Genomic DNA, 25,312 nt, shown 5'->3' with positions numbered 1-25,312 from the left:
CGGTACTTAAGCCGTGGATGTTTCTTTTTGCAGGGATGCTCTGGACCAACCGCTTCTTTCTAGCGCTACCTCAAAGTAACTTGCAGATAGAACTCACAGGGAAGGTTGATCAAATGGTGATGATCGCCGTCATTCTGCTGGACACGCAGATACTTGCCTTTCGTTTTGGCTCATTTTTAATACCAATTAACTTCAGTGCCTCGCGTTAATAGACACCGTTTGACTGCATCGGCAAATGTTTCTGAGTCGTGAGTGTCATTAAAGGCCTGTCACCCTATGGAAATCCTTCTAAATAAGAAAAATGGCATTTAAATAAATAAATAAAGCAGCGTTTGAACTTATGAGCAAACCTAGCGTAGCTGCCTTTGACGCTGATCTGGAGGAGAAAAATCACGTTATCACACTACTATGGTTGCCTTAATAGCTTTGGTGTACGTGAGGGAGGGAAGCATTATGTGATGTTTGCCTAGCTATTACATGGCCAATGCAGGAGGGGTTTTAGTCAGTTCCCTGAGCACGGATTGTTGCAGAAGTCGGTGATTTCACTGCCCAATGTCTGTTATTAAGGGCACGATTCACGTCCCGTTATCGTTTTTATTATTTATTTATGTGTTTATTTTCTGGGGCGGCGATCTGTCACGATGCCCATCGTTCCCCTGCCGTGGGGTAGAATTTAGCGTGACGACCGCTTCCCGGACCAACGGGGCCACGAATCCGGCCTAAAACACTGCTTGTGCGTTGGTTGTCGGCGTGGGGGCTGTTGGTTGTCGGTGCGGGGGTATCGGTTGTCGGTGCGGGGCTTTTCTGACGAGCACTGTGGGCTCGGGGCGCCGTCCCACGCCCGGCGCGGTGCTGCGGCACACCAGCGGTCGGCGCCACGGCGCGGGGAGGCTCTGGAGGTGACTCCTAGCCCCGTGCTTACGGTGGCCGGGCCGGGGTTCATTATGGCGGCCGGGTCCTGAGGGCGGGAGCGGGAGGGCGGCGGGACCGGGACGGGACCGGGGCGGGGCGAGGAACGGGAGCGGCAGCGGGAGGGGGGGGCGCGCGTTCCCGTGAGGGGAGGGGGCGCGCGAGGGAGGGAGGGGGAGGGTGTGAGAAACACTCCGTAGCCAAGAACTTGGGCTCAGGCGAGGAGCTCAGCGAAGCAGGAATTTATTCGCGATCGCAGTGGCGGGCGTCCCGTCCGTGCGAGGACTACCGCACACCAAATTTCCCTGGTGTATTGCCAAGCACTTCCCCGTGCAAGGGCTTACCATACACCGCATTTCCCGAGACTCTTCCTTTCTCTCCCTTAGCTCACGCTTCGGCCGTCTCCGGCCGCGCCCCTCGCGGAGCTGCGGAACCGCGGATCAGGACTCCACACTCGCTCCGTACAAAAGTACGTCTCAATCACACGGCACACAGAGTCTCACCCGACCCCCAAGGCAATACTTCCTATTTCTTACCTTGGTCTGTGCACAGAGTTACCGGATCGATTCTCAAAGCCGGAGTGCCTGCCTTCTTCCCTTCCCCACTCCTTCACGGATCCTGCCTCTTTCATCAGTCTCGGGCCCTCTGTCAGCTCTCCGCAGAACCGCCGCCGTCGATGCACAGGACCGCTGAAATCAGCGGGGCATGCCTTCCTGCTGCTGCGGCGGTGGGGCTCCCCAGTAGGCGACTGGCTCCCGGACGAGCCCCCAAATTGTGAGAAACACTCCGTAGCCAATAACTTGGGCTCAGGCGAGGAGCTCAGCGAAGCAGGAATTTATTCGCGATCGCAGTGGCGGGCGTCCCACGAGCAGGAGCGCCCCTGCTGGTTCCAAAACCCAGTTTATATACTTTTTGATGACGGGACCCTCCCCTGTTTCCCCACTCAGGGGGTGATCCAGGCTCACAATCTGTCCGATGCTTCCCAGACAATGCATGGCCTTCCGTTGCCGGCCTGTTAAATTTCAGATTTGACTTTTTTACTGGTTGAAGCGGTAATGTTTCTTCACTTACCTGACTTGACTCAACACCGTGATTTTCCCCGAATTGTTCTACGGAGTCTGGTTGTCTGCATTTTACAAGGTCGCCTGCTAAGCGTTCTTATCGCTGCAAGCACACCTCAATACCCCATTCCTTACCTTTAAACAACGTAACTCTGCAAAAACAACATTTTTATTCCCACGAGGGGCAGGGCAGGCCCCGCGGCGCGTGGCGGCGGGGGGCGGGGGGGCCCCGTGACGGCACCGAACGCGGGGGGGGGGCGGTATGGCCTCGGGCGGCGCGACCGGTAGCGGCGCGACCGGCAGCGGCATGGCCGGCGGTGGCAGGGCCGGTGGCGGCGGGGCGCCGGGCGGCAGCCCAGGAGCCCGATCAGGAGGAGGAGGAGCAGGAGGAGGAGGAGGAGGAGGAGGAGGAGGAGGAGGAGGAGGAGCGGCCGGCGGCAAGGTGAAGAGGCGGCGCCACCGTTTGGGCGCCGCGAAGCCCCCCTGTGCCAGGAGCAAGCGGGTGAGGAGCGGCCCCCCCACAGCGGGCCCTTCCCCCTCAGCCCACCAGTTACCCCCTTACTTACCCCCTTACCTTACCCGCCCCTTTATCCCCTTAGTTACCCCCTACCCACCTCCTTACCCCCTTAGTTACCCCCTCGACCGCTTAGTTACCCCCTTAGTTACCCCCTCAACGGCTTAGTTACCCCCTTAGTTACCCCCTCAACCGTTTAGTTACCCCCTTAGTTACCCCCTCAGCCCCTTCCTAACCCCCTCAGTTACCCCCTCAGCCCCTTACTTACCCCCTTACCCCTCTACCCAGCCCATTACCCCCCTCCTCCCCCTCCCCTTCACCCCCAGCCCGCTGCCCTCAGGACCCCCAGTGCCACCCCCAGGGCTTTCCCCGCTCCCTGCACCCCTCCTCAGCCCATCATCAATTCTCTGAACGTTACCTGCCAGGCTTTGCTTCTCGTTTGTGCTGTAGGGTACAGCAGGTTGACGGTGAAAGCGGTCCGTCAATTCGGGGTGTGAAAATCCCCGTGCTGGAGGGGGGACGCGCCGAGATCCCTCCCAGCAGCTCTTTGCTAAGAAATGTCAGGACGCCCAGAGAGATGCTCTGGAGATGCCCTCTGCACATGTTTGTTCAGCCAAAACCTCTCCGCTATGAAATGAGCAACGTAGCTGAGGGGATTGATTATCATATGCAAAACCAAGGGAGCGCTACGCGTGGATAGCTGCTCAATTAGGTTTTTATCACTTGCAGAAATGCCAAGTCCCTTATACCATATATTGACAATCAATCTTGTCCATCTAAAGCTGGCCTGGAAGGGCAATGCAAACATTCCCCACGCTTACAGAGCAACCGTTGAAACCTCTGGCTTGAACAGTGCATTAATGTTGAAAGTGCCATAGCTTGCGTGTGCCGACACCGTGTAGCTAACTGATAAACCTTACACGTGGATTAAAAATAATCAGTGGAGATGGTTTTCTAACTTTTCCATTGTCTGTTATCTCTGCGTGTTTTCCAGTAGGTTTATTTAAAGAGTGTGCCAGAGCAAACACGTGCGTGGGGATATCTGGGGGATTCTGCACAGAGAATGGCTGCTGCACATCCAGCGCAGATCAAATTAACAGTAACTTATCGGGGAAGAATTTTAATGATTTGATAAATAGACAAACTGATAGGTGTTACATGTGTGCATTTATTATAGCAGTTAGCTTTGTAACCAGACGAATCGTGCAAATGTTCATAACGTAAAAGGACGAGCTTTGAGCAGATAGCTTGCTTAGAGCATTTGTCAATTAATTTCAGTTTATTTTCAATATCATGTCCACTCTGCAGAAGGTTCTGTGGCTTAATGTTAATTGTCTCTCAGTGATGCAGTTGGGGAGGCACGAAAGCGACCGATGCGATTTTGTGAGGTTATACCTCTGGTTCTGATCCCTACCCCGCTGTTTTTCTCATCCTTCCCCCTACAACTTTAGTCGATAAGTCGATTCTTAGAAATACTTAAATAGATGTGTTTTGTGTGCTTCTGATCGTAATTACAGCCCACCAAACCCTCTGTCTCTTACCATTAAGCTCTGAAGGTGCCTGGGCACTGTAGACAGTATAGTTAGCAGCTTTGAAGTTCCTGGGAACTAGTCCTGGATCTATTTTACTTTTTTTTTCCCCCTACCTGCAGGAGGGATGATTAGCAGGATGCCTAGCTCATGATTGTCAGTTTTCTGGATATTATTTAACCGTAGTTCCTGGGGATTTCGGTCAGGTGGGAATTCTCCGATCGTACCCGATGTATGCTGCAGAGTCAGTCTTCTACAAAATACGGCAACAGCTTTAGAAGGCTCTTGCAAGAGGAGGTGCTGGTGCTATAGCTATAGCTGTGTTTCTTCCAGGACATCTTCTGGGTTAGCCTGACTGTTGAGAGCAGAACTGTTTTTTGTGCGTATAGTCACTGCAATTCAGCATTACTAAAATTGAAAATATTTAGATTCACTGATTTTAATGGGTAGTATGGTCCTGACTGTCGCAGTAGATAGTTGCTGAACTTCTGGTTTAGTTGGTTTTCACGTGAGGGTGCGAAGAGGAAGAGTCCTGGAACAAGTCTGTAGGTCAGGAGCTGTTCAGGCGTAGAGTTTCCTGATAGCCTTGCAGATTGACGACCTGCTGGTGAATTTTGGCAGAGGTTTCAAAACTTTGAACTTTGCCAAGGTCACTTGGAAGTGCAGAAAGTGATAGGTAGTTGTAAATCAATCTTAGGTGAATTTAAGGTTTACCAGAAGTGTAGCGATCCTATGCCAGGGATCAACCTCGTCGTCGTCTTCTGAATATTTGCTGTATAATATCTGTCTTCAAGGTCCGTGGAAGGTGGTATCCCAGCATATGCTGTTGACTGTGTTTCTGTAATTAAACAAGTGTTTTTTCTTTCAAGCAGGGAATAATTAGCAGAATGACAGAAACGGTGAAATATATTGTACCGGCGTGGCTGCAGAAGTATTTCAATAAGCGTGAGGAGGAGTGTGTAGACAGAAATGAATCTGCAAACCAGGAGGAGACTCCGGTAAACTATCACCACGATTATGCAGATGAAGATACCATAATCGATGAGAGATTCACGCCTGAACCAGCAAGAATAAGTAGACGAGGTATGTAAAAAATCATTTGGAATTCTGGCCATCTGTATTTATTCACAGATTTCTAGTTTTGAATCTGAATTTCAAAAGGAAATTGGAATGAGGGTTTTGATAGAATGAAAAAAAAACAAACAAAAAAGTCGAAACAACTGTTTGTGAAACCATCTTAGCTTTAAACTGTATACACAGTTACGAAGCATACATCTTATGCTCTTGGAAGGCATCAGTTAACTTTAGGTACTCTATTAGCCAGGTGCTAAATGCTGAAAATAAGTCATTTGCAAGTGTGCTGGGTTGCATTTTCCATCTTTTAAAAGATATGGAATGAAAATCTGTCTAACTGCCTAAGGCAATTAAAAAAATTAATTTGTTTTGCAGTCTTCGAAACAAAAGACTAGATGCTAGAATGGCAGAGGAAAATTCCGTCTCGTGTCCCGACTTTGTTTGTTTTGTTTTGTTTTGTTTTTGTTTTGGGCTTTGATCAATTTAGTAAAGTTCCTCGTTAACTTGATGGTGAACTGGGGAACTTGTGCACGGATGTGGTTTATGAGATTATTATCCTTAAAATATTCAATAACTTTAAGGTCTACGCGGGGGGAGGGGGTGTCTTTGAAAAGGTATTTGACCGTTGGCAACGAGGTTTGCAACTCCTTTACCTCATGAAAGATTGATTTGTCTTATATCCAGCGCCTCTCACTGTTCCTGTAGTCCTGTTGTATAAATTTGCATCTATTCTTATTTGAGTTTCTCTTAAATTAGCTGTTTTGGGGAAGTCAGCTTTTAATAAGTAAAGAAGTTTTGTCTGAGCGTGCGTAGGTAACCATAGATAATGTGGAAAGTCAGTTGCTTCTGTTGTTGGCAGAATCAAAAAATAAGGAGGAAATATCTTTGCCTCCAATCTCATCTAATTGTAAACAAGGAGATTGATGGCTTTGTGTGTAGCTGTAGCTTGGGAATGAGTTTGGAGAAAAGAATAGAGAAGGTCTTCGTGACTGAGGAACACATGTTGGCTTTCCTATGTAACTGCGTGAAAGGAGCTTTCAGTAAGAACAGCTGCACTGCAAGCTTGCTAACTCCAGGAGATCAGGAGCAGGCGGACACCCTGGAACCTTATGCAGCTTATGTTGCTGTCCGTGGGTGTTACTATGCTTAAGAATAAGATTATTTTTTTTAATTATTACTACATTTTGAAACCAATGTGTCTCTTCATTTCTGAGGTATCATTGTGCTGGAGCCTATATTGGGTGGCCTTCCGCCTCAATAACTTTCTGTATCTCAGACGGTGCTGTCCTAAAAATCTGCTCATGGTTTGGAGAGCTAATTAGTGGTACTGCAGTGGTTATGAAGATTGAACTAACTAGTTTAAGCTTCAGTTCAAGTATCAAGAGGATAGTGGCTCAAAGTCATTTGAATTGCCCAGATTCCTGGGACAGACAGTAGGCTTTCATCAGGCAAAATACCCATGAATAGTTCCATTCATTTAGCAAGATAGACTTCAAGGCCACCTATTCCAGGCCACTGGCATTGTTTGCAGACCTTTTGCTTCAAGAGGGAAAAATGCTTATCTGGTTACTTGGGTCAACATCCTTGTCCCTTGGGTCAAAATCCCAATAGTTAATGGGTAGATGATGTTTTGCCTCTAACGTGAGCTGATATGGAAGAACTTGGGAAAAAAGTACTGCAAACGTTCATTTTCATGTTGTGTATTCAGATTAATATAACCTTTGTTCCAATATTATGGAAGCTGCAGTGTTATCTGTAATTTACCGTGTAATCTCAAATTTTGTAAAGCTTATTGCAAGCTGTACATGGGAGAAGGAGTATATATGTTTGATTTAGTGAACGGCCAAGTCAGCGTTAGAGCATTTGAGCACGGGGTCAGAATGTGGTGTTGTAAAACCTCATAGTTAACTACTTCTGGATGCAACATTAATACTGTGTATCGCAAGCAGTGTTGTTGTAGCCAGACAGATGCAACCGTATCTGGGTGAGGAAGAAGTTAAATTTGGCTTCTCTCTTTTTGCCTTAGAACTTGGCAATAGCATGGCTGTCGATAGGAAACAGGTTTTGGCTTCTGTGAGCTTGTCTATAGCAAAGCTAATTATCTCCCTGTTCTTGTCTAGAACCATCCACAAGTAGATCAGCACTGAACTTCCCAGTTGTGTTAACAAGGCCCTCTCTTCGTTTGAGCCATCTGAATTATACCATGCTGGATTCTCCTGTCCCACCTTGTCAGCCCTCGACATCTTCTATATTTGGCATTGGCAGTCCTAGGCTGTCCTTCATAAAAGAAATAGAAGATTCTACCTCTGAAAAAGACGATGATAACATCTCAACAACCAGTGATTCCTCCTCTAGAGCATCTGCTGAAGGTGATTTTTGTGTTCTCTGTTTAATTGACTTTTTTTTTAATGTGAAGTACCTTGCGTTCTTTAATATTCCACATCACCTTAGTAAATAAAATAGGTGAATGTCAACTTTGGATGCGAGAATTAAATTGAATTTTTAGTGTTTTAGAAGTATATAATCCTATCACCTTTTTAATAGAAGCGTGCTTTGGAATACATTTATGATACCCTGATGTTAGAAAGAGTCAGTGCTGAAATATACACATTCAGCTAGGTTATATGTAAATTTTGAACTGGGACGGTAGGAAATCAGGCTGACTTGCCGTAGCTTGACAACTAGGCTGATTGTCTAGAAGAGTGACTCAGACCTTTCTTGGTAGAAGGCTTCAGCTGTCAATACTTTCATGTCTTTTGCCAAATTCATTGAGCAAAGCACACCATTTTAAAATAAAAAATAAGCATCGTGTCGATGTAGGTTGGTACGTAGGTCTTCTCGCTGAAAGGGCGAACAGCAGGTTTGCAGCTTTTTCTAGTCCCCCATAGAGACAGGGACTGACGTGTGCTCAGCAGGTTTTCCAGAGAACTTTTGTACAGCTGAGAGTAGAGTTGCTGGGCTTTAGCAATATAACCTGAGTGCACTAGAACTTTCTGGTGTGTCTTCATAAAACATACATGGGCAGAAGATCGTTAACTCTTAGAGCAGCCTTTGGGGAATCTTCCAGGTTTAAAACCTGTGCGATTATGATCTGTGCTGGCCTCCAGCCTTTTACCAACATAGAAAAAAGCTTTGTCTGTACAAATGGACTGATGTTTATGCGGTCCTCTTTTATCTTAGCATGAAGGAAAAAAAATCTGCATTGGAAGCACAGTATTAACTTGGTAAGATTGCTGAAAACTACTTGCAGCTCTGTGAACAGTTTTCAAGTTTGTAGGTGATACTTGGTTTTCAGTCTGTACGTGAAGTTGATCTATTTAAAGAAGCTGAAGTCATGCTTATTTTTCTGTATTGAAGAACTTGAATTAGTGTGATCTTTATTGTTAAAGTTCTGTACGTACTAGAGGCATTTACATGTAGCATACGTCATTTTGGCAGATGTTGCAGTTTTAAAAAATACTTCATCGTCACTGCTCTGGCCCACAGAAGCTGAAAGAACTCATTCCCTCTCGCAGCATTCTGCAGCTAGCTCTAAGAAACCTGCATTCGGTTTATCTGCTTTTGGAGGACTGTGTCCTGTAAGTACTGCACAGTATTTCTTTTAATCAGTTTGAATGTGTACCTGTTTTTCTATCCACTTATCGTACTGTGTTTCCGTAGGCATGTGGAAGCACGTCTGTTTTTAAGGAAAAGCAGCTTGGGTTTTCTCCATTTTACCCCGGAAAGACGGCCTATGGTGGTGCAGCTGCAAGATCTAGGCAGCGAGAGACAGAACCTTATCGGGTATGAGAAAAGTAGTGTAGTGGGAAATAGTGATGGAAATAAAAAAAGCAGCACTGCCAAAGGAGCTTGGAGCAGGGAGCTGAATATGTGGTAACAGTTGCTCTTCTGCCCTCTTGGTCTACAAAAATAGACGAGATTGATTTCTGTTTAAATTCTTTTATAACAGTTTTTACCACAGGTAATACTTGTCAGAAAGAACAAGAATGACAGTTTGGGCTAGTTGTTGGTAGTTGGGGTTTCCTCTGTTGTTAGGTCTTTCAAAAAATTCCATTTAAGTGCCATTGTCTGCCTCTGACTACATTACGTTAAAATAACATGATGCAAAAAAACCAATGACAGCCTAACTTTGAAAACTTGTGTTTATGGTAGCAAAAGCTACTGTAGTCAAACCTGGCTAATATTTATCTGTGGATCTTCTTTTCCAAGCATGCCTACATTCATGCTATGGATATGTTGTATAAGCCTGCAGTCTTTGAAAATATCTAAAATCAACTTTGCTGATCCTTTGTTCTTCTGGTACACAGAGGCATGCAGGACTAAATGCAGTCTCAAGATAAGCAGTAACATGCTTTCTGTTTTGAACGATTCATATAGTTCTTGAAGAGAGTTATTTGCCCCCAAGAGTTCTTGGAAATAGCAAATAAAAACTGCTGGCAACTCTGATTAGCTAGAGCTGAATCGAAAAGGAAAGTCAAATCAGGTTTGGTAGGAATGTATTTAAATGAAAGTGACTTTTATCGATAAATCAAAAGGAATTTTAAGAAAATGAAAACGCGGGTTTGCTGGCTCTGTTCTGACAGTCCATTTCTGCAACGGAAAAAGGGCAGTACAAGTACCTCACTTACGGGAAACCTTGAAACCTTGTGGTGCAAAGCTGGGAACCCTCTTTGGTCGGCTATTTTTGTTTTTTACAATATTACTGCATTATGGTAAAAAGAGGAACCAAAATACTAGGCTTTTAAAGGAGAGAGTAGCTTGCTTCTTGCTGCTTGCTGTGAATGACAGCAAGGTACTAGAGAGTCCAGCGAAGGGCCACCAAGATGATCAAGGGACTGGGAGCACCTCTCCTCTGAGGAGAGGCAGGGACTGCTGGGCCCGTTTAGCATGGAGGAGAGGAGGTTCAGGGGGGATCTTATTGGTGTATATAAATACCTGAATGGATGGTGCAAAGAGCATAGAGAGCCATTGTGTTTTCAGCGGTGCCCAGTGCCAGGTCAAGAGGCAACAGGCACAAACTGAAACGTGAGGCTCTGTCTGAGCATCAGGAAATGCTTTTGCACTGTGCGGGTGATGGAGCCCTGGCACGGGTTGCCCGGAGAGGCTGTGGAGTCTCCCTCTTCGGAGGTCTTCAAGAGCTGACTTGACATGGTCCTGGGCAACCTGCTCGGGGTGGCCCTGCTTGAGCGGGGGGGTAGACCAGGCGATCTCTAGAGGTCACTTCCAACCTTAACCATTCTGTGGTTCTGTGAGTCTCACTTGTGTTTTTACATGCTGCGTGGTCTGCTTCCTGTCTTCACATCGTGTGATAAGCACAGTGTGGTTATATGAGGGGTTTAACCTGGGAAGAAAAAAAGTCACACCAAAGGAAGTTTTTGACTGATATTTGAAGTTGGGTGGTGCAAATACACAGTTTACTTTTTCAGTGTAATGTTTAGATCTGTTACAGTTTAAATCAGATCTTTATCTTTTAAGACAAAGATTTGCAGCCAACTTTAATCTTGGGGGAAGGGAGGAAGCAAGAGAGAAGTAAAACTAGTTCCTGGTTATGATTGTATACACTGATTTTAAGATGGTACACTTAGACCATCGTGAAACTCTGAGGTCTGTGTTGTTACTGAAAATGCTTTCTGTACCACCACAAGCCTTTTCTTGAGTTCTGTTTCCCTGATTACTGCTTCGGAGGCCTTAGCAGTCCTAGCATCATCCGTCTTGACCTTTTACAAGTACGGAGTTCTTTTATTGCTCGTGCAACAAGCACATGCAAGATGCACTGAGGCCCAAGGTAAACTTCATTAAACTCCGAATGTATTCTCTTCTTTATGGCTTGAACTCCCAGTGACTGCATTTTTCTCTGTCATCGGAATATATTGATTGTATCATCAGTGTAGCCTTGGGACATAAAATACATGCCTCCTTAGCTGAGAATTGACCATTGTAACACTTAAAATGCTAATTTTTCAGGCACAAAAGAGAGCGAAAGCTAGACAAGAAACTGTGCGGTCCCGTGCTACGTTAAGTACCTCAGCACGGCGCATCTTGGAGGCAGTGGAGAAGCTGTCAAGCTCTTTGTTGGTAAATAGCACATCTTTTAATCTGTTTTTGCTTCATGTGTTTATAAAACTTAGTAAATGTGCCATCAAAGGATAAAGATAAAACTATTCTTCCTTACGTTGTGGCCGGTTTAATTTAGTGCGCTATTTTTTCAACAGGATGCTAAAAGAATGGCATCTGTTTTGCCGCTGTGTTGTATAAGTTGACCATGAACCCCCACATTTTTGTTGCAGGGAACCCTCTCTCTCAGGAAAAAAAAATTGCCCTCTAATATTTATGCTTTGTTTTTTCCCTTAGCCTCCGGACATAGATAAACCGGATATTACTGACTTCCAGTCCAAACGAAGAAAGGTAAGAACCAATAATGTCTTAAGCTGAGGTAGATAACTTTTTCAATGCTTTATCACTATTAGAAAAATTTTCTCAAACCTCAGTGACAACATAGACATCAAATCAAGTTAATATTGGCATGTATCCACAGTAGATGATGGGCTGTGAAGATTACTCAGGTTAAGAATTATGTTATCTTTGTAAGTTGAGAGCAGCAACTCTAGAACACACCAAGTCGTTTTATCTTGTCCCCCAACTTGGGGTGAAGCTGCATATTAAAATTCCTGTTGAGGCAAGTTTTCTCTTGAAGAAATGATCACAAATAGAAAAATACTGATTGAGTGGTCATATAGACTTTGTACAGACTTCCGTGTTCATTCGGGCACAGAAAACTAGTTTTTCTGCTTTTTATCACCATTCAAAGTAAAGACGAGGAAAATGGTTAATTTCCGACGCTATAAATCTTACGCTCCTAAATTCCTATTTGGAGGTAGCACAGAACTGGTGATAATGCTGTGGTAAAGCATGACTTCCTTTCATTTTGTTTAAAAAATGAAAACTAGTCATCTTTTTTGATGACTTTAGTTAGGGGTATCATTGGGCTTATTAAATTGCAAAGCCCTTAAATGACCACTTGAAGATCAGGTGCCTAAAGGAAATAACAAGATGTGCAAACTTTTCATCTTCTGTTCTAATGAGCAAAGGGACAGTGTCTCAAGAAGTTTCTGTGCTAATTCCTTGATTGGATGGATGTATAATTAAGTTTACAATCACTTCAGAGTTTACAAACATCTCAGATTTCCTGGACCATCTTTTCACCATCTGCCAAATTACAAGGGCATGGAGAAGTGAAGTATATCATAAATATTATCCAAATAACTAAAACCAAATCTGGTGTGAATTCTCAGTTATATTATAGCAATACACCTGTGATAAGGCATTAAGAAAGATCTGCCAGATTTGCAAGAGAGAGCCTGAAATTGTCAGCCACTAAATGAATGTTGCACGCAGCTGTCAGTGGGTGAAAGGAGATAGATTGTCTATTCATAATACTAGAATTCATAATGGTGGCGGGAGAAGGGTAGCCCGTGATGAGAAGCAATTATTTGCTGAGGAGACGATCGTGTGTTTTCCTGCTAAAGTGAACATGCGGTTGACGGAACACTTGTGCACTCGGGCTAAACTTCTGCAGTGGGTAGCAGTGATGTGGTATTTTTCTTATTTCAAGGAACTGTACCAGGCAGAATAGCTCTTGGTGTATTGAATGCCTAACTGGGGGATTTAATATTTTTCTTTTTTACCTTTAAAACCAGCAATGAACCATCGTTCACTCGAAGTAGATTTGTGAACTTACATAAAACATGTCTTATTCAAGGTTTCAAACTGAATGTAATATTTTTTAGAAAGATGCATTTTTGTATACTTTAGAGAGAGTGTGAATCCTATTACTAAGAGCTGGGAGATACTGTGAAATTAAAGCTGCAGCGTAAACAAAAATTTCCTGTTGGTATTGATTTGAACAATAGCATGCTTCCTAAGACTGTATTTTCTGATCCTTAAGACCGCAGGCGGAGCCATCGGTAAATCTTGTAGCCTTTAGGCTTTGTTTTCTGTCTGACAGTTCAGTTAAGTCAGTTTTGCAGAACACGCAGTGGTCTGTGTTAAAAATTAACTCTGGTCTGTGAAAATGCTTTGAAAAGGGAAGTCAAACCCACTACTTGAAGTGCATCTAATGCACATGTAAAGCATTGGATCATATTTTAATGAATGAGATTATTGTAAGATTGACAAGTTGTTTTTTTTGAGTGTGTTCTATTGTTTGTGTAACTTTGAAGAGGGAAAATGTAGGGAATGTGAAGCCCAGAAGCCTGTATAATTAGTTGCTTAACACTTTGAATGTTAAATTAATGAATTAAGCTACTAAAAAAAAAAATCACAGTGTGGGCAGAGGAAAAGATAGGAGCATATTCTAGGAACATGGGTTATTTTAATTATGGTAGCATGAATTATTTTGTCTATGAAGCTAACTGCCAAATTTTGAAATGGAATTCAGTCAGACTTTGGCTACTTATATATAGCTTTATGGATTTTGTTACTGGTTTTCTGGTGATTTCCCTCTACAAGTTGAACGGTCTTCAGAATTTTCAAATTGTATTCACTGAGTGCCAAGACCGATGGGGGGAGGTTTATAGTTCTGTAATTTGTTTTCATCAATAAATATTGGAATTAATTTGGGTGGACGTAAGGATAAATTGATTGCTGTTTCCCTTTCAAAGCTGGAATCCCAGAATGCATTCCAGCCTCCACCTGTTAAGAGACTTGTGACACCAACAGTAAACCGTCAACCGATGCGTTATACGCGGTATTCTGAACCATCACCGACTTCAACTACTCAGTCCAGCAAAATTTGCCAGAGAGTAGACACAAAGTTCCAAGTGAGTACATTTTTGAGTCCTTATGTGCCTGTTTTTTTTTTCCAGTCTTGGAATGTTTCTCAAACCAATTGTTATCCTATCTTTGCAAAAAGTACTGATAGCGTGTTTGAGGCGAGCTTTAAGGCAGTGGGAACCATTGTGAAATAGATTGAGCTTTTATGGATTTAATTCTGTTTTTGGAACACTCAGTGTCTTGTGGTTGTTTTCACGATGTCATGATGTGCTATTGAGTCATCCTGTTCTCAGTGAAAGAATATTAAAAGACAGAAATGTTTTCCTTCTATATTCTCATGTACACAAAGGTGTCACTGATGAAACATGCTCGTGTTCTGTGTAAACTATTCCAGGTGAGCTATGTGCTCCAAGTGAGAGTTCTGACAATGTGCTGAGTTATCGTTTTTGATTGCTTTGGAGTAGATGGAGTCTGATAAATTTTCCACAAAATTAAATGGGCATCTCTTTCTGCGAAAACATCTGTGTTTCCAGTATCGGTCTGAGTGTACAAATGACCACGTGTTAAGTGTATGGGCTTTTTAGGCTGGAAATCAAAGTGGACAGTAATACTGGTTGCTTATTGCTTTTAACTCTTTCAATCTCTGTATTGTTTAGCCAGCACAATCTCCATTTGGTAAAGTTCTAAAATGAATGTAGCAGCAACTGCTTAGTTTTTAGGGGGGTAGAGTTTTTTTTTTCTTGTTTGTTGATAAATGATAGAAAACAGAAAAGTATGTCCCTTTTACGGGGCTGGTAAACACAAGTTTTGATGAAAACTCTCCCCCCCACACACACAATTTTTGTCATTTTGTTTAAAATAATTACTTTCTTTGTTAGAGGATTTGACAAATTTGATTTAGTGTTCTATCAGTTTGTCCTCGATGCTGAGTGAAGCAGTGATGCTTACTTTAGCCCCAAAATTTAACTGAACTGTACCCACAATGCTGAATTAGGGAACAACGTTAAGTAGGTGAGGTGTATTCAGTGCTATAAAATTAAAAATAAATAAATAAAATAAAAACCACAAAAAACCACATTAAGTGGTTGTTGGTACTTTGTGTATTCTGTACATATTCAGCTAAGTCTTGAACTAAACTTAACTTGCAGGGGATGAGAGAGAAGACTTTGCCTGCAGAACAGCGAGCAGAACCATCTGAAAGGTATGACATCTATTAATTTAAAACTTACTTGAAGAAAGAAAGAAATCTCCTTTTTCAGTACGGTCTGCACCTGAAAGGTGGTGACAGTTCTCAGTAAAAGGAATGGGAAATCCAATGAAAATTTTGTATTTTGAGGGAGCTGCAAAGTCTGGATTGTGTTTGAAGATCAATATAACTTTGAGAAAATTGTTGTTTTTATGAAAGGAAGGAAGATGAGCAAGAATAAAACTACTGATACACCACTTTTTATCCCAAGTTTATCTTCTGAGTAGGATATGAAGATGGGAAACCAGGCACGTTATAATGCTGTATCCACAGAAAGGATCTTTGCTATTGGAGGCCTAATTTTTTCCTTCTACAGGAAATATGGCTCATTTTGTAGTTTGACTAAATCTGTAGTGTTACAAATTTTGCTTTGACAGATATTTCATGGTTTATAACTCAGTTTACTTATAACAAAATAATTTGTCCCTCCTAATGTTCCCTAGGGGAAAAGCTATTAGTTTTAGCTATTTAATTGCTTGCAGTTTGAAAGCTCTGTCCTAATGGGATGATTCTTTCTGAAGTATTCTTTAGAAGGTGAAGTAGGGGAAGTGAGTTACAGTTCAGGAGGATGTTTATTGATGTGTTTTTTTCTTTATTTTTTAAGCAAAAACATGGAGGAAGATTTATGATTTATTATTCTTTTTTTTAATACTCCTTTCATGATGAAGTTAATTGTCTGCTTTGAGTTCACATGAAGACCATGTGTTCTTTAGAATCATTTGAGGCCAAATGCTAACTCATCTCTAAAATAAAAAAAAACCAGCAGAATTAATTGAATTTCTTCTTGAGGAGACTGCTTTGTGTTATACTGCTTTCTTGGTTTAGGTCAAATGAGTTATCCTCCAGATAATATTGATGGCTTTTCCTTCTGGGAAAATGGTGTTTTGGGTAATAATGCTTGAGTTAAGGGACTTTGCACTCGGTTTTTAGGGGGTCGTTCTTTTCAAAGAACAGTAGCAGGGAATTTTGTTGACTCTATGCTCATCTGCCAAGCAATTCTTAGGTGACCATGGGCATTCTTTGGCTTGCAGAAAGAACTCAACACTTTGTTTTGGCATCTAAAAGTTGGACTTCACAACAACCACCTTTTTAGGGGTGGAAGCGACTGGCTTTAAGGTTCTGGTACAGGTGCAATCAGGTGCTGGGTTTTAATTATGTTTTTTTCAAACTGTTCTAAATTGTCTTTGCTAGAACTCCTTTCTACTTCTCCATTTAGGAAGGAGATACAGCAAACTCATACTGCTTTTGATTTCGTTCACAAAGTTTATTGCAGTGCCCTACCTTTTGTTTGTAGAGTAGGTAGTGGTGGTAGTGTTTTTTGTGATGCTGGTCTCTGTTGGGTGCCATGTTCTGGAGCAGGAGCACCACACTGATCTGCTGGCAAGAGTCCCTTTGGACAGTTGAGTTGGAATACTCAGTAAATCTCTGGCCCACCAATGCTATATATCTATGCGTGTGTGTGTGTGTATATATATATATATATTTTATATCCTGAGTCCAATTGTAGATTAGACTTGCTTGAAGGCTGACAACTGTCTTTGCCCCCTTGAAGCTCACAGGTGTTAACAGAAAGAGGAATATGGGCTGTTATGGGCAAGCGATAGTTGTCTGAATGAAGATCTATTTTGATGTAAGACTTTTTTCAGAATTCTAATGGATTGACAGTTCGGATTAGAGAAAAGTCTGAGCATATGCCTTAGGGATCTGTCTTCCTCTATGCAGTTACAGTGCTAAGCAGGCTGTTGTCAAGTATTTGACAAGTTTAGACCAGTTCTCCTCCTCAGTATTGTGGGAGTTTGACCTGGTGTCTTCCAGTGCGATCTAATGCACTTCTGTACTGACTGACTGATTGGCTGCAAGATAAGCTTTGATGTCACAGTTTTTCCAGGCATACTTCATTTTCTTGCCATAGTACTTTTGTTAGAGTTATTCCCTATTTCACTTCTGGTTTGGGTTATTTTTTCCCCATTTGCTCTTGGATTAGGATATCTTTCTGGTTTTGAGCTAGGCTTTTTTAAGTACCAGAAAAATGCCTTTGTATGCCTTACAAAAGGGATCTGTATTCATGTCTGAAAAGACTTCTGGAATGTTGGCATATCCAAACACCTCTGCTGTTCCTGCTGATGGCCACATGAAAGCCAGAGCTGCTTCTGAAGCTTAGGCCATATTACCTTGCCACACAAGTCTGAGGCGTCCCTATTCTATCAGAGCTGTTGGCAGTGTTTCCCATGTGTATGTGTGCATATGTGCACTCTTTCTGTATTTTTGTGAGCTGTTCTTTTATATCCCTGCAAAAGATACATGTGCATCGCAGAATCAGAGAACCAGTCCTATTTAAAGGAAGCACTGGAAAATAACAATCTAAATCAGCACTTCTATTTCAGGTCTTCTGGCTTAGTCATTGTTCCCGTGTGAACGGTGCACTTATGTATGTCCTTTTCATTGCTGCTGTTAATAAAGTTTTTCCTGTTTAGAACATCAAGTATTTACCAGCGTTTAGCAACTTGTGAGACAGCTTTAGTTTTTTTCTGATCAGCAGGTTTCAATTCTAGGACTAATAACAGCTCTAATATCTTGAAAAAAAAATTTGGCTGGTAATTTTTTTTTCTCTTTTTTCCCCCAACTTCTGTACTGTCGTGTGCTAGCAATGTGACCAGCTACAAATTCAGTACTGCTGCGTCCAATGGTCTGTCTTCAGGAGTGAGTAGCGGAGGCGGCAAAATGAGAAGGGAAAGAGGAATACACTATTTATCAAGAGCTGTACAAGAACAGGTAAGTGACTCTTAAATTAATTGCTGTCACTGAGCTTACTGAAGTAACTAGCTAAGTGTGTCAGTTTTATTGCATCATAGTAAATTATAACAATACCGCTTTATTTTTGCATTGTTTTTGTTTTCTTGTGGGTTTCAGAGCAGGCTCCAATTGATTTCCTGTGTTTGAATACCTGAACTTTGCTTATGTAATTTTGAAATTTTTAATTCTCTTACCTTGGAGATTCTTCAAACTATAACATTTCTCGTTAGCAGTTGAATGAATGAGTCCTAAGAAGAGAAGTAATGTTTTGGTGAAGGTTTGTATAGTTTTTCTACAGGAATGATACTTGAAACGAGTGCCAAGTATAAAAAGAAAAAAAAAGCTTAATTTTTGGTTTCATATTTAAGTCATACAGAAAGATACAGGCCAAGAGTTTGAAAAAGAGTAGTAGAAGACAGCATTCTGCATGTCTGCTAACGATGACTCAGTTTTTGATACTCACCAAACTCATTGTGAGAGAGTTTTTTTCTCATTTTAATAGGAAAAATCTATTCCATAAAACTATGACCATGAATATTCAGATTATTTTTTCTTTTATTGGATGTTATATAAGCTGCCTGTAAGTTAATTTAAGTATTTACGTTAACATTAAGTATTTAATTAATATGAAGTTAATATTAAGTATTTAAGTTAATTTAAGTTTCAAATCATTAAATGGGACTTCCGGATGATGCAATATAAAGAAATCGTAAACACTGTTGTTTATTCCTCTAACACAAATAAAATAATGGTCCAAATATCAAAGGTTCCATAAACTTTTCAAATCAAAACTGTGAAACAGATGTAAGCTACAGGATGCACTGAATATCAGTAGTACCAACTTACATCCCTGCCTAGTCATTTCTAAGTAGATCATGATAGTACTGTACAAATTTCAGTCAGATTTTCTATGCCATTTAAAACATAACTCATCCAATCTTAGTAATCAAATAAAGTAAGTGGCAGGGATGAAAATTGAAGTTGTTAAGAGGCTCTCTTCTGATTTTTATATTTGCATCCTGATACATGGTATAGACTGTATTTACCAGAACACAATCTTCAGTGCTGCTAGTCTGACTTTCTTTGGTGCTTTTTGTGTTTAGTTTGGTTGTTGAACCTACCTGCTTCTTTAAACATTACCTTTTTCCACGTTCACTGCTGTAGTGACTTTAGAAACTTTGGCAGCTATCCTGCCTAATTTTGCAAGAGGAACACTTTCTCACTTGTCTTCAGAGTGTACTCTTAATTGAAGCCATGCGAGGGTAGTTAGAAAGGATGATGCTTCTCCAGAGCTTTGATGACTAAAGTATAGAAAAGAAAGAAAAAAAATGTGATCTGTGCCTCTCTGTTCTGCACAGGTTTTGAGTTAACTTTCAGTGTTCTTGCTGTACAGTTGTTGAATAGAGTATAATGTGGAAGCAGGCCTGCCATAAATTAAAATGACGTGGTAGACAGAGGTGGGGAGATCGGGATTTCTTCTGGAAACTTGCTTTCTCTTAATTTGTATGGATTTTTGTTCTATTTAATTTTGTTAATAAATTGGGTGCGATGGGGCGAGAAAGTAGTATGTCTTGTATAAGAAAAATTAAAATTTGCAACTTTAGGAAGTGGAGGAACCAGTGCTACCGAACATACCCCTACCCATCAGTGCTGCATCGCTGCCTCAGTTCAATTCTAGTTTCGTTGGTAGTAGCGCTGTCTCAGCGTCACCGAGCGCTGTTTCAACAGCAGCAATGAGCACGGCAACTCCAGCAGCTGCGACGGGCATGGCAAATCCATCAGAGGTGGAGGGCATGACAGATCCATCAGAGGTGGAGGGCATGACAGATCCATCGGAGGTGGAGGACTTGACAGATCTATCAGAGGAGGAGGTGGAGGACATGATATATACAACGGCGACGTCGGGCATAACATGTTCAACAGTGCCCTCAGGCTTGACATGTCCAATAATGGCGGCGGGCATGCCATATCTGCTGATGACAAAGGACATATCAAGGTCAACAGCAGCAACGACAAGCGTGGCAAATTCAACGGAGGCGGCAGGCATGGCAGATGCAGCAGCGACGGCGGCGGGCAAGGTAAATCTTTATGCTATAAATAATGTTTACAATGAGTATACTGCTTTATTGCGAGTTGACTTTTTCTGTGGTGCTCATGAAACTAACAAATATTAGTTTCTACGCAGCTGAATGAATTGGGGTTGTATGCCAGTTTGGGGAAAAAGGCATAAATGTTTTGATTCTGCTTCTCTCAGTCTTAGAGCCTGCCAACTCCCATTTAACGTGATTGTATAACTGCTTCAAATGCTGTGGAAGTCTGCGGGGGAAGGGGGGTGTGGACTTTATGCCAAGTTATTTATAGTGGTTTGGGCAGGGGTAGAGTTAATTTTCTTCGTAGTAGATGATGCTATGTTGCAGATTTGTGAGCAAAACAGTGTTGGTAAGGCACTGGTGTTTTAGCTGTTGCTGAGCAGTGCTTACACAGTGACAAGTCCTTTTCTGTTTCTCACGCTGCCCTGCCAGCGAGGAGGTCGGGGATGCACAAGAGGCTGGGAGGGCACTCAGCCAGGACAGCAGAGCCCAGAGGACCGAAGAGATATTCCACACCATTTAGCATCGTGCTCAGCAATAAATGCTGGGGGAAAGAAGGGGAAGGAGTGGGGAGTATGTACAGGGTTATGGCATTTGTCTTTCCAGGTAGCCATTACATGCGATGAGTCATTAATGCTACCTCAAATTTAACAACTTTACTTCTTTACTTCCGGTTCTTTTCCCTGTTCCATTTGGAGGGAGTGAGCGAGTGGCTGTGTGGTGCTTAGTTGCCTGCAATGGTTAAACCACAACTTTATTTAAGTTATTAAATTAGAGGTAACGTGGTCATATAAGCCTCACATAGAATGAGCCTAGGGTGCAATAATTGGCATATTATTGCAATAAAATAAACATTAATCTGTTCCAGAGTACTTGAAATATTTTTTGTACGGTTTGAAGTAGACAGCTGCTTTAACATGTTGAGGTGTTTGCTGAAGTTCTTGGAGTATCATTGGGCTGAGTTTGCCGTTCTTCAGCTTCCTGGCTTGCTTTTCCGTGCATTTAGACCTAAGTAGCATCTCCAGCTTTTCCTCTCAGTTTCTGGAATTTGGTTTTGAAGATATTGTCCTATACCCACTTGGAAACTTCCCTGTGTTTTATTATTACTTTTATCTGCAAAATAACTCAAACATCAGGTTTTTCGACGTCACTGCGGGACTTCTGTTGGGTAGTGAATTCAGGTAGTTGTTGCTCTTAAATATAAACCTTTAATTCTTTTGAAAATACAGATACAACCAACAAGTACTGTTAGCAGTCCTGAGTTCGCATATTCATCTCCAGTTGTGAAATCTACTGAGGCAGAAGTGCTACCTACGTCTTCTGTAAGTAAAATAATAAAGGAGCTTGACTTTTTTTCTTAGGCATTTAGTAGGCTGTTGCAGAACACTAAAGCAGAATCTGCCTTGATGGAGAAAAGTATGTAGGCTTCTGGCTTATAATTTGTCATTCAGCATGCGTGCTACAAATGTGAAGAGCAGCTTTCAGATTTGGTTTTGTGTGTGCATTCGATTGAAGTTCCTGTGGCTTGAGAATCTGAAAAACCTCTCTTGTTCATAGCAGATTGGGTTTACATTTAGTGTTCCCGTTGTAAAATCGGCAGAACTTTCTGGACCCAGTGGTACTCCAGTGACGCCCTTTCTTACCCTAGGTAACTGAAACTTTAGCACTTCAGATCTGAAGTGCTGATTTTCCTTTTTTTCTTTATTAAATCTTCAATCTGTCCTGTCTGCGCATGCTAGCAATTCCAGGCAGTGTTGGACTTCTGCAGTATTTTTCCAGTGACAGATCTGCTTTTATAATTTTTGTTTTGTTTTGTTGCTTTTTGTTTTGCTTGTAATCATAAAGCATTGCAAAGTAAGTAGAATTTGTGAAGATTCTTATGTGAGAAGCATGAAAGCTGGAAATTCTTGTTTCTAACAAAAGTGAGTATAATCTGCTCTAACTAGGTCACATTGTGAAAGCTGTTTTTGTTTTCTTTTGTTTCAAAAGACACCACCACCTCAACCAACATCAACACACAGAAAGAGGAGGTCAAAGATTTTGCTGGTGGTCCCTTCACCACTGCCCACGTATTAAAGGAAGGAAGCGTCTTAGACGTTCTAAAAAATCCTGGTGAGATAATGAACTCCTTTTAAAAAGATGCTGCAAAAAATACGCTAGCATTTTTTATTAAAAAAAAAACCAACACACGACTTATGGTTAATAGAGTATCTGCTATAAATATGAATGTAGGAGAGCATTACATTAAGCGCTGCGTTTGTTAGGGTGCATCTGCCCCCTTCTATTCTAAGTGGTGTTTGTTGCTGGAAGTAAAACTGCAAGATGAAAAGCAGATGGGTTGCATCTCCTTTACGTGTTAGGATGTAATTGTAAATGAGGTACTAAGAGAATTAGCCAGATAATCGGTGTTTCATTTTAAGTAAATACAATTTGTGGAATTGAAAAGGAAATGTTTGTAAAACTCAACACTCCTGTCCCACCTTCAGCCCAGGTGAAGAAAGAATAGGAAAGAGCTTCAGTTCCAAATACATGGCGAAAGCTGCGAATCTTTGGGCCTTAGCTTACAATGGCTCCTGTGGATTAAAATTTAAACTGCAAACAGAAGTGGAGTGTTTTACGTTAAAAACCGTTTTCTGAATTTTGTTTTTAAGCAATTGCAATTGTTTTCGACAGTTTCATAAAGTGTGTCTGTGGAAAAGATATCTTTTAAGAAAAAGGGCTTTATTGAATTTGATCTTTTCCCAAAAGTCTTCTTCTAACTTACATACTTGTGAAGAAGGCAGCACATTTCTCTACTGGAAAGAGCTAAGTGAGAGAAAATACATTGTGCATTTTGTTTAAGGAAAGACCTCTGAGTGAAGTGACATTCACTTTCTTTATCGGTTTAAAAGAAGCAGAATCTAAATCCACATTGTTCAAAGACTTCATTTTTGACTAAAAAAAAACCAACAACCAAACCACAAAACAACTATGTTCAAGGTAGATTTACAAGCAACTTGAGCTGCTGTTTAAGATGCATTTCCTTTAGTCTTTCTGTATTAGTAGCTTGTCTTTTCTGTTAAAATTGCCACCTTTTAAATAAGGAGTTGTCCTGTGTCCGATGCATTTTGAAAAAGATTATAGAAAATTAGACAGTTGTTCAATTGTCTTGAGTTTTTATTATTTAATTAATATTCAGCATCTGTGGGAAAATACCGTTTGGATTGCTGCTCCGAGTACAAACTTCTGTACAGTTACTGGAGTAGATTTGAGTCATCTGCTACGGAAGGAGGAGCTTTAGAAATTTGATTCGATTGGGCATCGCGTCTTAATCAAATTGTATTATTTCCATTCCACGTTGGACTGTCAGATTTCAGTCAGCTACTGTCTGTTTGTACTTGTATCGACCAGTGAAAATGTTGATTTAAAGCTTGCTTGGAAACAAAGAGTTAAATGAAGCTTTAACGAAATGTTCTGTTGTGACCCAGTGCAGCAGATGAAATTTCATCCGTTTCGATAAGATTTCTGGGGACTTCCTGTTGCGCTCGGTCTGAATGTCTAGTTGTAACCATTGGCACCTGAGTTGAAATTTTTGCCCTCTAGTAAAGTCACTTAGTTACATGTAGTGAGGTGCTGCGCTAACAGGAAGACTTTTTTTTCTTGCTTCCTAGACTTTGGATTGTTGAAAACACGCTCTTCTACGTCTGCACAACCTACAACAAGCACAGTGGTTTACACTAGGCCTGCAATAACAACTTTTTCTGCAGGTAAAGAGACTTCTAAACAAGCATCGTACTGGCAATCTGATACATGTGACCCTTTTCTGCAAAACAAAGACATAAAGGACAAATGTGTAACTTGTCAAGCTACTAAAGCGTCAACAGTTGAGAGTATGAAACAGACAGTAAGTTCAAGTCAATGCGACACCTCAAAGCCAGCAGCGCCCCCAGCAGGGATGCTGGGCTTTGGAGACAAATTCAAAACAGTACCTGGAACGTGGGATTGCGATACATGTCTTGTCCAAAACAAACCGGAAGCTACAAAATGTATAGCATGTGAGACACCAAAACCTGGAACGGGAGTAATGCCTGCTCTGACATGACCAGTGGTCACAGACAGCTCGGTGACAGTGACATCCTCCTCGAGCAGCACTGACACAACAGCCACTCTGGGCTTTGGAGACAAATTTAAGAAGGCGAAAGGCTCTTGGGACTGTGGAATATGCCTTGTACCAAATAAGACGGAAGATAACAAATGTGTAGCCTGTCAGTCTGAGAAACCAGGTATGGTCCTTTTTTTCCTGTTGTTTCCATCCTAGCCTCTGTGAATCTTGTACAGAATAAAAGTACGTTGCATATATGGAATATTTTAAGCAACACGATTCCCAGGTACGGTTGATGGGTTAGCGGCTGTCTGCAGGATTGGTTTACAGGCACTTCAGAGGTCTCAGCCCAGGTTCCAGCCTGTCGCATAAATTGAACTGATTGTGAAATGTATTAGTACGGAGCTGGATCAATGCAGATACCCCCGGCTTTGCAGCTGGTGAGGGAAGATGGCTGAAGTGAGTGACTTAATTTAAAAACAACATAGTGATTTTTCACTGGCGAAAATGAGAACTCCATAGAAAGAGTTAAAAATGACTGCGTTTTTCTCTTTCAAAAAATAAGTAAAAAAAATTACAGAATGTGTCCAAAATGCCTCTACTCACCGTTTGTATGTAATTGAGGGGAGATGTGAAGCCAGATTTCAAGACAGTGTAGTCTTAACTAGTCTTAAGCTAAAGCAGAGAGATGCCTATGAAGGTCAGTGGTAGGCTTCAAGAAAGCGAGTGACCCGCTGGGTAACTTCTTCAGGGCAGTACTGGGTTGTTTCCCATTGTGTGTGACCGTAATTGATTTTGAGCGTGGTTGTATTGTTTTTAAAATACGATTCTAATTCTAACTTTGACTCTAAATGTCATTTAACATGCCATTACATCGAAAAACACCTGTGCAAATATATCGTGGAAGAAACAAATTAAGATGGGCTAGACCGGGCTTTTGTAATCATCCTGTGCGGTAAGACTGAAATTTCATGAGGTAAGATAATGGATTTCAGACAGAGTTGATTCTCTTGGACTTCCAACCTCTGAGCGGTCAGTCGGCATCTTTGTCTGAGGCTCTTGCCATTGCAAGGAGGAATTTTGGAAATGAGGGGTTTACTGTGACCATGGTGCAGTGAATTGCACGGTTACATTGCACTTGTCAAGAGGAAGAGCGATGCAAGTAATACTAGGATAAAAGTTTTCTGCGTGTGCTGTGGAAGGGAAGAGCCATTCTTGTCTTTCCGGTTTTGAATTTGAAGCG

The 25,312-nt window shown here is 41.8% G+C and overlaps 2 protein-coding genes across 13 annotated transcripts in view; one reads left to right on the top strand and one right to left on the bottom strand.

Annotated features, from left to right (window-relative positions):
* The window catches only part of LOC310894376 (nuclear pore complex protein Nup153-like), a 174,376-nt gene that overhangs the window by 97,899 nt on the left and 51,165 nt on the right, over positions 1–25,312 (bottom strand). The gene's annotated exons all lie outside the window — the stretch shown is intronic.
* On the top strand, positions 299–24,081 carry LOC310894375 (nuclear pore complex protein Nup153-like). Of its 3 annotated transcripts, XM_083824375.1 has the most exons (15): positions 303–2,472; positions 4,883–5,096; positions 7,208–7,456; positions 8,526–8,665; positions 8,748–8,870; positions 11,052–11,162; positions 11,439–11,492; positions 13,748–13,906; positions 15,008–15,060; positions 17,751–17,877; positions 19,503–19,976; positions 21,218–21,310; positions 21,546–21,636; positions 21,978–22,100; positions 23,639–24,081. In XM_083824375.1, the coding sequence occupies exons 1-15, from the start codon at positions 2,233–2,235 to the stop codon at positions 24,067–24,069; spliced, it is 2,682 nt and encodes an 893-aa protein (XP_083680501.1). In that variant the 5' UTR covers positions 303–2,232; the 3' UTR covers positions 24,070–24,081. The 3 variants fall into 3 exon arrangements, with proteins under 3 accessions (XP_083680502.1, XP_083680503.1, XP_083680501.1); XM_083824376.1 differs by lacking the exon at positions 21,546–21,636 and having other exon boundaries at positions 299–2,472; positions 23,639–23,776; XM_083824377.1 differs by lacking the exons at positions 21,546–21,636; positions 21,978–22,100 and having other exon boundaries at positions 299–2,472; positions 23,639–23,799.

The sequence above is a fragment of the Anser anser genome, assembly GCF_964211835.1.
Source record: "Anser anser genome assembly, chromosome: 2".
NCBI lineage: Eukaryota > Metazoa > Chordata > Aves > Anseriformes > Anatidae > Anser > Anser anser.
This window is presented reverse-complemented; position numbering and strand designations above follow the sequence as displayed.